This window comes from Clavelina lepadiformis, chromosome 8, assembly GCF_947623445.1.
Source record: "Clavelina lepadiformis chromosome 8, kaClaLepa1.1, whole genome shotgun sequence".
NCBI lineage: Eukaryota > Metazoa > Chordata > Ascidiacea > Aplousobranchia > Clavelinidae > Clavelina > Clavelina lepadiformis.
The window spans coordinates 2,032,180-2,044,126 of NC_135247.1; the positions used below are offsets into that span (position 1 = coordinate 2,032,180).

An 11,947-nucleotide genomic window follows, 5' to 3' on the forward strand; every position below is an offset into this window, starting at 1 on the left:
CACGGCCATGGATGATCAAGACCTCTAGTTTTTGGGCGTGCTCCATCACCCTTCAACACAGGCCAGCTGTGGTTTTATAACCAAAGATTACGTCAAACTCACTGCTTCCCAAGGCCGGATATACATAAAAGAAAATTCACGCATTCCGGTTCATGTTTTCAAACTCATAAATTTATAAAGAGGCTAAAAGGCTCAGCGGGTTGAATGAAACCAACACGGATTTCACCTCTACCCCGCAAAGAATAAGAGAAGTGCTTGCCGTCTCATTTTTCAAGGAAAGTTGTTTCACAAACCCTATAAAGAGTAACGTCTCATGTTTCATGTGCCCTTTCAAAAGATCGACGGTAACAACGACTGTGTAAAGCGTATAAACACACATGAAGTTATTTAAACTACAACGGAGCTTTATGCAGTCCTCTAAATACAGTTGACCAAAACATAAAGGCCCCCAACTACGTTCCATCGCGACTTCGAACCTCGAATGCTGGGTAACATACTTATGTAACTTACCATACTTACCAATGATCGTTATTTGAAGAAGTTTAACAACAACAACAAAAACAATTGTTTATAAAAAACGAGAACAAAGCCTCTCCAAACCGTAAATGTACATTGTGTGGCAACCACAGAAAACGCAAAAACATGGTCATGAAAACGACATCTATCACGTCACCGACACGGGTCATTCACCTTCGGATCGGTATAAACATAAAAATCCAAAAGATTTAGATAAGCAGTTTTCAAACTCTGGGTCTCAAGCCTTTAAGTTTGGGGTCGCAAGCCTTTTTTCTGGAGGTTGTAATGTTTTTGATGATTGGGTGTATTTTTTAACTTTTTTTGAAGGAAATGAAATTGTTAAAACTGGTTTGCAAAGAATTGAATAGTTTTTGATAAGTCTTTTGCTGTACAATGCTCTGCAACAGTTTAAGTGGGGCCAGTTGCATTTTTTGAGTTTACTAGTGAAAACGGCGTTCAATTATTAAATGATAAAGACATAATATTATTGTATAGATTAGCCGTAGAGGACTGTTACCATCTCATTTTAGCGTATAGTGCTTTTTTAATTTTGTAGTACTACTGTAGTTTTTTTACTCGTTCTTAAAAAATGGGCAAAAAGAGGTCTCACACCGCTAAAATGACGTCTCATATCAACACATGTTAGCAGAGGTACTGCTAAAGCGGTGAGGTGCGAAGCATACTTGCCAGGGCTTAGTTATAGGCCAGACATCATGTGATGTTGTTTGGAATGTTCTGTGAGAGTTTGACAACCAGTTCGTCTCTTTGTATAGTGGGTTTTAACAATGGAAGACTGGACCGGCCACCTTTGTTCAATTCTCAATCAAATTAAGTCAAGTCAACAGTCTAACAATATTCACCACTTAGCGTCAGCAAAGAGTAATTGAGCCATAATCCTGCACTTTACCGCCAAATATCGAACGTGCATGTCATAGACATATCATGTCATCTAAAAACCTCTTCTCTTGATCGATTCAGCTTTTTGAAGACTATTCTGTAATGATGCAATTGTTTTACTGCTTTCTACAGATGGAAGAATATCATTTGTGTAAGAATAATTGTGCTTGTAGGTCCCCAAAGAGAAACAATCTTCTAACAACAACTTAACGCAATGGTTTTTTTTTATCAGTGCAATCAATGAACGCGAATGAAGGAGAAGGAAACCATATTTAAAATAAGTTGCACCACAGTATAAGAAAAATTAATTGCTTTGCTTCTTATCATGTGCTCAAATGCTTCGGCCGGGTTTTACACCCTCGTGGTGAAATTGTGTTAGTTGGGTCGTGAGGTGCAGGTGTATAAACGTTGTGTAAATATGTGGTGATCTTATTTATAGTGACGTTGTGCTGGTGAATTGCACCTCAGTTATAGTCCAGGGGTACTCAGAGGGGAAACTGCAGCTAGTCTAGGCGTAAGCAGAACTTCAGTTCCCCCGGTTCAATTGTTGTCTATTCCCCATTCCGACCATTACTTTTCCGAAATCTTAAGCGGTATTTTGAGTTGTGCAAGCAGCACTTTTCTTGTAAAACGTTGTTATACGGTTGGTTCTGAAAACTAGCAACTGCAGCAGACTTTTAACAGTTAGTCTTAAGTGAAAACCACTTAGTCATTTTTAGGAATGTTAATTGATTTTATGGTGCCAAGCAATGTACAGTGTTTGTACATTATATGATAAATAGACTTATTTATTTCAACCTTTCATACATCACACTTGCCTTATTTATAATCGTACATGTGTACATAACTGCATTATTTTGGAAGGGTGTCGTCAGGTCCCCTTCAATTGCTAAAAGGACCGCGGTACAAAAAAGGTTAAAAACCACTGAATTAGATAAATGACCAAAAATCAAAAGAATTGAAAACTGAGAGTTTCGAAAACGATAAAACAAAAGGGCCGAACTGTTTGTGAAACTCTCACATAACATTCCAGACAACATCACGTGATGTCTGGCCTATAGCTGAGTCCAAGCAAGTATGCTTCGCACATCAACGCCCAACCGTAACTGACACATATTCACCACGAAAGTGCAAAACCGGGCCGAAGCATGTGAGCACATGATAAGAAGCGAAGCAATTCATTTTTCTTACACTGTGGTGCAGCTTATTTAAATATGGTTTCCTGCTTTTTCATTGGCGTTCATTAACTGCACTGATATAAAAACCATTGCGTTAAGTTTTTGTTAGAATATTGTTTCTCTTTTGGGACCCACAAGCACAATTATCGCGCGTTATTAGTTTACAAAATATCAAGTCTACTCCAGATCGAATCTTGGTTCTCCATAAAAAAGAGATGGCCGTATTTTCCTTGGCGTCGCACAAGCTTGAAGAAAATGTTAGTTCCCACTTTTAAATCCTATGTTTGATTTAACTAAATGACATTGCAAGAAAAAATGTTTAGAACTTTGCAAATAGTCAGTGTTTGTTATTTTGTTTTTCAAAAATAGCGCAGGTAATCCCTCAATGCATTTGCTGTACGAGTCAGATTATGACATTTTGAAAGTATTAGAAAAGTCTGTTAAAAACTTATATTTTTGAGCTTTATTAGGATCATTTGCCGATGTCAACTAAACACGAGTATAGAAGCCGTAACCACATAAAGCATTAAGATTACAAGATATTTTGCACAACCATAATTTCAAATTAACTGAATGAAACCAAAAATCGCATGCTTTGAAAACAACCGAATTCAAAAGATCTAAATATTGGGAGATTCCATTTCGATGTAAAGAATAAATAGTTAAAAGATTCTGGTGAAAGACCAAAATACAAAAGAATCGAAAACGGATAGTTTCGAAAAGGATAAAACAAAAGAAACGAACTGGTTGTGAAACTCTCACTGAACATTCCAGACAACATTACGTGATGTCTGGCCTATAGCTGAGCCCAAACAAGTATGCTTCGCACATCAACGCCCAACCGTATAACTAACACAAATTCACCAAGAAGGTGCAAAATCCGGCCGAAAAATATAAGCACATGATAAGAAGCAAAGCAAATTCATTTTTCTTATACTGTGGTGCAACTTATTTAAATGTGGTTTCCTTCAACTTCATTCACGTTCATTGACTGCACTGATAAAAAAAAACATTGCGTTAAGTTGTTGTTAGAAGATTGTTTCTCTTTTGGGACCTACAAGCACAATTATCGCGCGTTATTAGTTTAGAAACTTGTAAGACCACTTCAGATCGAATCTTGGTTCTGCATAGAAAAGAGATGGTCGTATTTTCCTTGGCGTCGCTAAAAACCTAAAGAAAATGTTACTTCTCAGATTTAAAGTTTGATTGGATTGAATAAATGACATTGCAAGAAAAAAATGTTTAGACTTTTACAAATGGTCAGTGTTGGTTATTTTGTTTTAAAAAAAAAAGAGCGCGGGTTTTCCGTCAATGCATTTGCTATGTCACTCCGATTATGACATTTTGAAAGTTTTGTATGACATTTTGAAAGCATGTCGGTATTTGCATTGTAGTTTTTGAAAACTGAGTAACTCTGGGCAACGTACATAGTATTTTTCATTTTTTTATGCTTCAGTTTTATCAAGTTTATTCGTATAAGTAAACTGACTCAAACAACTTACTAATTTTCTTTTGAAAGTTTGGTGGTATTTCGCTTTTAAATAACCCAATGGTTTCAAACTCAGTAGTTCGAGCGCAAATTCTTGCTTTGTGCAGACTGTCTCCTTTCCTTATTGGTTGTCTGTTATGACGTCATGCGCTCACAAATGCTCAGTTTGATCGAAGTTGATCAGCACAGGTTCAAACCGATGCACAGTTTGCAATGAAACCGGTTATATATCTATAACGTTTACTGTGGTTGAGAAAACATATTCATCGGAGCTGTTCTGCTTGTGGACTAGCTTTAAATTTTTAGAAATGTATGTGTACATAGGTAGTTGAGGAAAGTTGCCACTAGTAGTGTTCTGGGCAACGCTTGCGAGTGTGTTGGCGTGCGACTCACATAGCACAAGCATAATGTCATCAGCAGCAGATAATCGTGATGGCAAATCTTTTTTCTTACCTATTGCTAAGACCGCGTATATAAGGGAGCAACCAATCCCCAGAAATCAACAGACTTGAGGTAACATTTGAGCCTCAATGACGACATAAGATATCTATCTTATGCCCTATCTTTCAATATTGCTCCAGTGCTATAAATAAGCCTGGAAACTCTTAGAGCTCACCGAATTGTGAGACAGTTGAGGTTGTAAGGTTTAAAAAAATATATGGATAGTTGAGAAAAATTTATGTAGAAAAGAAAATTTTTAAATGCCATTGTTTCTCATATAACTGTTCACCGAGTTATTTAAAACGTTTAAAAAGCGACTTAAAAGCAATGTACATTTTGCTTCGTATTGATTTAATTGTTTTTTTTTCGCAGCTGCTTGGTCGTCGTCAACGATAGAGTTTTTTTAAGATAACGCTAGAAATTGTTCTTGCACAGAATGGCAGACATATTACGCGGTATTAGTGTAAATATATAATAAAGGTTACTATAAAGTTATGATCGTTCAGAAAACGTGCATGAAAAGTGCAATATATTTCGGAGAAGTTAATTTCCTTTTCGTATCTAGGTGTTCGTACAATCGTGACTTCGGAAACGAACCAAAGAAAATTCCGATTGGAATTTCCGGTTCCTTTTACAAGTGCTCCTCAAGTCTTAGCAGAAGTGATTGCAATCAATGACAGTTTTGCCACGTAAGCACTCGTCTGCATTAAAACAATTTTGTATTTAACCGGCTCACTTAAACAAATTTGTTGTTTATGACAGTTTTGCTGTAAACTCGATCACTCCTGACGATCAGGGATTTAATTTCATTGTGAAACGCACTGATAAACCAACTTTAGGCTGGGACGAATATCCTGTAATAAATTGGCAAGCTACTGGAAACCAAGTGCAACCAGGTGCAACAAAAAATATTTTCATTTTGTAAAAGCATAACCAGCTGTATCGCTGTAGAAACAACGAACATAACGCAGCTACTAAGAAAATAAACAAGCTCATAGTTCATTTAAAACACTCGCAACGTTCTACATAAAAAGTATTATTTAAGTTTTACAAGTATTGTATAATTGACATTGAGTAATCAATTTTCAAACAACAGTGTTTCGGTTTTTGAAACGATTAGAAAAATTTAAGTCTAGTTACCTGTAAAGCATCTGTCCTGTTTAGCCAATATACACAGATCAAAATGAATTTTAAGTAGTTGTATTAAAGCTGACTATTTACGTTTCAACTAAATACGTTACTGAAAGGACTCAATTTACAGAACACAGGTCGTTTTTTAACGCCGTGGTTTGTAAAATTGTCAAATTTCTTCTAAATGCAACTACTTTGTAAGTTCTTTATTTTTCTTGTTTCAATATCTTAGCATCACCGATAAATGCTGGATTTCAGAAAGTTGGTCCCTCGGATACTAACTCCTTGTCATTACGAGTCAGTTTTTTGAAACCGTTGTCCAGTGCTCCAAAGATTGTCGCTTGGGTCAGAGGAGCGTTTATTCCCCAACAAACGTGAGAATTTTACCTAATATTTGGTTAAAACTCATTTTAGGTATGATGGTAACTCCCTGATGATTAGTTATTTTGAAGAACTGACTTTTCAACTCACCAAGCTCCTGTGTTTAAGCTTTTATGATTTTAAATGTGTACCTTTACTCGTTGTCACAGATTCAGTGTCAGTGAAATTCAACCTGACGCCATGGGATTTAGCTGTAAGGTCATTCGTACAGACGCGCAAGCTGGTTGGAATCAAAACCCAGTGCTCCGCTACAGTGTCTTTGATGGTAAATAATTATCGAAGCTTATACGACCTGACGACAAAATTATCTGAACCCTCCATTTAATCGGATGTGTATTACAATTAAGAAAATTTTCTGTGTTCTGGCCTTCCTCAGATTATCAGCATTACTCTTCTAATCAGCAATTCTGTTAAATCTTTAATAAACCAAAAGAATAGTTATATTTTGTGTTGCAAATTTTACAAATTGTTTTCAAGTTATGCAATTTGCTCAGTTTAAGCGCCAGGGCAGCGGCGTATAAGAACATTTTCACACAAGTCCAGGCAAGAAAAAACAATTGGCACACACAATCTCCGGAAATCCGTTTAGATTTTTTATACAAATTTAGGCTTAACTGACGAGCGCTGATTAACTGGGTGTAAAATGCAATGATATGTGCGCTTTGTCATCACCAAGTGTTTAAATGAGTTAGCTGTAAAGGGCTTCTTTGTTTCCTTGCATCGTCATAACTACTACACTACTGAGCGTAACAGCCAACTGTGCTGATTATGGTAAGGTTATTTACCAGTCATTGGTAAGTTTAAAGTCATGCAATCATCACGGAACATTCCAGAACCATCGTTGGATCCAAATTCATGTACACTTGGTTCTGTGCCAGACAAACCACAATTATGCCGCTATCCACGTCAAGTGTATATCTGTATTTTCTTTCTACAACAACCGTTGTAGAGAATGCCCTCTGACACAGATAACTCGACTGTTAAAACGTCAGCAATTAGTTGGCTGTTTTCGATAACTCACTAAATGTAGTTGATACTTTTGGCACCACCCACCAATATGTGTTCAATGAGTTGATTTTACTCGCGCTAAGGTTTGGAATGTTTGTAACGATACAGTAACAGCACAATATGCACGTCGTAATTTGAAGAGGGTGTTATTATGCAATAAAGCTACTGCTCAAACACGTGATTTGTAACGATAGCACAAAAACGACATGACAAGTCAAAATATAACAACAGCAAGTGACGTTAACGAACAAGTCAAAGTGTTTAAACAGTTAAAGCAAAGCATGAACTTAGTGGAACATGAAGTGGAACTTAACATGTGTGAGATTTGAAATTATTTAGGTCATTGTTATTCCTGCAGACTGCAAACTGGACGTTGCAAAACTGTATCGCTAAACAAAGTTCCACAAACAAATTTCTTGCTACATATTTCCAAATTCTGCTGGGTTGGGATCGGATGATTTGAGTCTTTATCCATTATAGTCTAAGCACAAGTCAGGAAACAAAACCGCGCAAAATGTACAAAGCACGATAGCCTTGAATTGGAACAATTCCAAAAACAAGCAGTTCTTAAATGAAAGAGTAGTTGTCTGTAAATACACAGGCTATAAAGCAGACCAACCAGTTTCAGAAAATCACTGTCTTAAGACAACATTTGAACACTAACAGAAGACATGGTGGTAGACAACGGATAGACATTTGCCTGCAACATCACAACGTTTTGTTACATGTTGGCGGGTTTTTGCGCGTGACTGTAGTGTTGTAGGTGTTAACATTGCTCTTTTATGCTTAAGTAAATATGACTGACTTATGTACTGTATTGGTTTTAGCCACACATTTCCTATGCAAAACCCGCAGAAATGCATCATGCTTATTGCTTACTTCTAAAATCTATGCGAGAAACAAAACCCAAAATTTTGAGAGTCTAGTCTAGTCAACAAGTCCAAAAACAAGCTGGTCTTAAATCAAAGAGTAGTTGTCAGTAAATGCACCGGAGAAAGTAAGCATTTTAAAAACATGTCATGGTAAAGCAAGCAATTATGGTCAAATTTTTATCGAAAATTTTTCGTTTATGACGGAGATAGCATGCATTTTGGCTTCATCATATTAAAAAACCTCGGTTGATGATTGTATTATGTTGTGCTTATTGTTTCTCCGATTTCTATTTAACTCAAGCTTGGTTTATTCTAAATATGCGACCCGGTGACTTTGGTTGCTGTAATCATTCGAGACCTCATGCTACTGTACTCTGCGCACCAAAGTGAGCCATGATTAGTCAGACAATGAATTCCAGTAGTTAATACAAATCCATAGAAAATTGGAAATTTTGCAACACAACGATTTCCTACTTTCACGTAGCACACAATAATCCTTCTTAACATAGATTTATTTGGTTAAAAAAACTTCCAAACCTGTCCGGTACTAAATTGATTTGATTGGTTTGGTTTCGCTTAACGGTTAACCCGACGCACCAACATGAGACTTGTACTAGACCAGGAGAATAACAAAATTGAGCTTTTACTCTTCAACCACGTATCTACAAAATAAAGCATGATCAAAATTCAACGGATAAGTGTGTTGGCTGGAACGTCGAAATCGCCATTATTTAAATCGAGTTAGCAAATAAAGTAGCCCACTGAGACATTATGCTACCGTTCAGGGGCGTATCAAGATACACACGGGCCCTTAAGCAACTTTCTGTGATGAGCTCCTGTAATTTGGAGTTTTCCTGCAATTTTCCTATTTGTAGATGTGATTTATTAAAACAAATTATACACATAATTTTAAACATTCATTGCCGTTAATTAAATGCACACTGCAAGCAAGTATGACTCAACGAAAATGGATTATCGTCAACAATAGGAATTGTTGAAACGCGAACCTTTTTCTTTCAGCTTGATCAGATCGGCTATAAAAAGGCTGGGTTAATGGCCAATAATCAAGAGTCTTAGGACAACAGTTGAGCCATTAAGTAATGGGATAATAACGCAAGTGTCAAAGATACCGCAATAACTTATCCTTACGATATAACAGGCGATTGGGGTAATGCAAATCAGGAAGTTAAAGTTTATGTTATACTTGCTTACTGTATGGCATATGTTGAAGTTTACGTGCTTTCGTTGATAAAAATCGTTGCTATATTTGTAGAATACAGTGCCCAAAAAGTAATACATTTCTTTGCTAATAATCAAGTTGAGTTGGTTTGCAATTTCCATCTGAGTTGTTTTTCGGAATTTTATCCTTAAACTATTGCGCATATAGTTATACAGTAAAGATATAACTAATGTCATAATGTGATATAGCTTAACGTTAAAATTCGTTGTTAAAAATTTATAACTTTATGTCACGCTGGACATGTGTAGGCTATGTTGGTCGCTGTTAAACATCATGGCTTTAGCGCGGATAAACATTTGTAAATGCATTCAAATGAACATGAGCGATAAGCATCTTTTGAGATTGGTTGCTCTAGCGACCGCGAGTATGGGCAGGTAATAATGTCAACTGAAGCAATGGGATTCACATTACAAAAAGCAGCCCTGTTATCAAGTCCAGAAATATTTTGAGCTCACAGAAGTGTAGGACAGTTGTATCATGCAAAAGCTGGCCTAAATCTGACCACGTTGTACAATTAGAACGTGCAGTAAAAGAAATTTTAGAAAATAAAACTCATATTTAGAAGCAGTTTTTACTTTTTTTGTAAACTGATTTTACTGTTATTCGTTAACTTTATTAGCAGTTTCATTTTGTGGTCAACGATCGCATATTTTAAAGTGTAGCTCACACGAAACGGTGAAAGAAATACTTCAAAGAAAATGGCAACACAGCAAGGTAGTGAAATGCTTTGCAAAGTATCAACCTTATCAGTTTTTGAGTTATTTGATTTCTATGTTTAAGTTAACTTCACCGACTTTGTACTTGACTACGTAAACGCACCTACCGATAGTGATGATTTGTGCAGTGATTCAACCGGTGAAAGGGCGCGTTTGGTTAATAATGCATTTTTAGTTAAACTAAGTTCAAGATACGATCGTGTTTTTTCAACATTTGCGCTATAGCTGTATCTTGTGGGAGGATTAAAGTATTGGAAAATATTTTAAACCCACCTGCATTCCTGGGAAACAGCCCAGCATTAAAGGTTAAATTAATAGAAATAGTCGCATGGAGTCTGCCGCAGTAGTCAAATTTACTGATGACAACAATTACGCGTATTCACCACGAAGGATACGTTCCACAGTCAAGGCTTGATTTCATTCTCAAAACCCATTGGATGTTTATTTTTAAAGGATCGCAGCTCCTCAGTTCATCAGAGACCAATACAAAGGAATGGCGATTGGAATTCCCCATCCCCTTTAAACTTGCTCCCAAGGACGTATAAGTAAACGTGGTGGGAAGCCCCCGATATCCGGACAAGTAAAGATTTACTGAATTCTCTCATTGTTTTAAATTATTCTATAAACATCTTGACGCAAAGTAGCTTAAACTTGTTGTTTATATTTTGTTTTGATTGATAAAATATCTTTTTCTTTTTATATAAAATATATATATATATATGCTGCTTATTAAAGGTTTCAAGTTCAGAGTGTGGTTGCTGATGAGCAGGGGTTTGACTTTGTTGTGAAGCGCACCGACAATCCAACCAGCGGTTGGGGTCAGAGTCCCACTTTAACCTGGGTCGCTGTGGGAGAGGAAGAGGCAGAACCGAAAGGTTTAATTTTTTACTTGACATTTCTTAGTGGCGTTTTAAACTTAGGGCAATTTTTGACCTATCAGTTCTACCCACAATAAATGGCGAAAAAGAAATAAAACTGGTCTGAACAAGTTGTGGAATAAGCAGACAATTCAAGACCCACGATTTATGGTTCTGATTAACTTAAATTAGAACATACATCTAAAAGCAATAAAAAGGTTAACAGTTATTATAGTACCTTCGACGTCATTATACGCATCATTCATTTCACATGCATCCACTTATGAGCTCAAATCCGTATAGAGAGGAAAGCACAGAGAAATATTGGCCACGTAACAGTTTGGTAATCTCACAACGTTGGAGTTCAACGCAAACATCTTACTTATACATGTGATAGATCAAAGTTACAACATTATAAATATAACATGTTGATTGTAGGTTCGCAGAACATCGGCAGCTCGGAATTTGAAAACTTGCAGGTACGAGTCAATTTCATGAACTCACTGCAGAAAGTTCCAAAAGTTTACGCTTGGGTTAGAGGATCGTTCCAATACCAAGACACGTAAGATATTACTTTTGCGTGAAAAGCGTAAAACTGTGCTTTACGTAAGCTTAAATCACGATAACAGGTTTCCAAATTAACTGTTTTACGTCTTTAAATACACTTTTCGGTTTCTTTGACGTCACAGATTCAAAGTTTTTGGAATCAAAGCTGACGTCAACGGATTTAGCTGCACAGTCAAACGCACGGACAAGAGTCATGGGTGGGGTCAAAACCCCACGATCTACTACAATCTGTCTGGTTGCGAATAATCTGGAAATTGATCAAAACTGAAGACTTTGTAGTATAATGTAGACATTAGTATGTACTCAGATAGTAGCAATTAAGTAGATAATAAAAGCTTAACAGTAGTTATCAGTGTGATCTCATTTCCTATTTTAACTCATTGAATCAGGTTATGCTTGAGTGGTGCTTTCAATTACGCTTTTCGTTTTAAACATCTTGTAAACAATCACATGTCGTTAAAAGAATATCTTTGCTCACAACATAGTACATTGGTACAAATTGAAACTTCAAGACATTAACAAAAACGAAAATAATGCTTGAGAAATTAAATATGTGAGAGTTGACGAAAAAGAATTTATCTATATCTAAGAATTTATCAAAATCGCTTTGGAATTTACTACAATGATTAAATTTTACATCGAACGTAACGTCAA

General features: G+C 36.4%; 1 protein-coding gene and 1 long non-coding RNA gene across 2 annotated transcripts; both read left to right on the top strand.

Annotated features, from left to right (window-relative positions):
• Positions 1 to 4,789: 4,789 nt before the first annotated feature.
• Positions 4,790 to 6,474, top strand: LOC143469361 (uncharacterized). The gene is made up of 5 exons (XM_076967029.1): positions 4,790 to 4,976; positions 5,087 to 5,210; positions 5,284 to 5,417; positions 5,885 to 6,026; positions 6,183 to 6,474. The coding sequence occupies exons 1-5, from the start codon at positions 4,958 to 4,960 to the stop codon at positions 6,304 to 6,306; spliced, it is 543 nt and encodes a 180-aa protein (XP_076823144.1). The 5' UTR covers positions 4,790 to 4,957; the 3' UTR covers positions 6,307 to 6,474.
• A 3,259-nt stretch (positions 6,475 to 9,733) lies between these two features.
• Positions 9,734 to 10,766, top strand: LOC143469598 (uncharacterized). Its single transcript, XR_013119152.1, has 3 exons — positions 9,734 to 9,867; positions 10,323 to 10,449; positions 10,605 to 10,766. It is a non-coding gene; the product is annotated as an uncharacterized LOC143469598 (long non-coding RNA).
• The last annotated feature ends 1,181 nt before the right edge of the window (positions 10,767 to 11,947 follow it).

What these genes read in the sequence shown, in the direction of transcription:
- LOC143469361 (XM_076967029.1), top strand. An exon ending in TGGAAACCAAGTGCAACCAG is followed by an intron (nt 5,418 to 5,884) that starts GTGCAACAAAAA and finishes TCAATATCTTAG; the next exon opens with CATCACCGATAAATGCTGGA. An exon ending in GCGTTTATTCCCCAACAAAC is followed by an intron (nt 6,027 to 6,182) that starts GTGAGAATTTTA and finishes TCGTTGTCACAG; the next exon opens with ATTCAGTGTCAGTGAAATTC.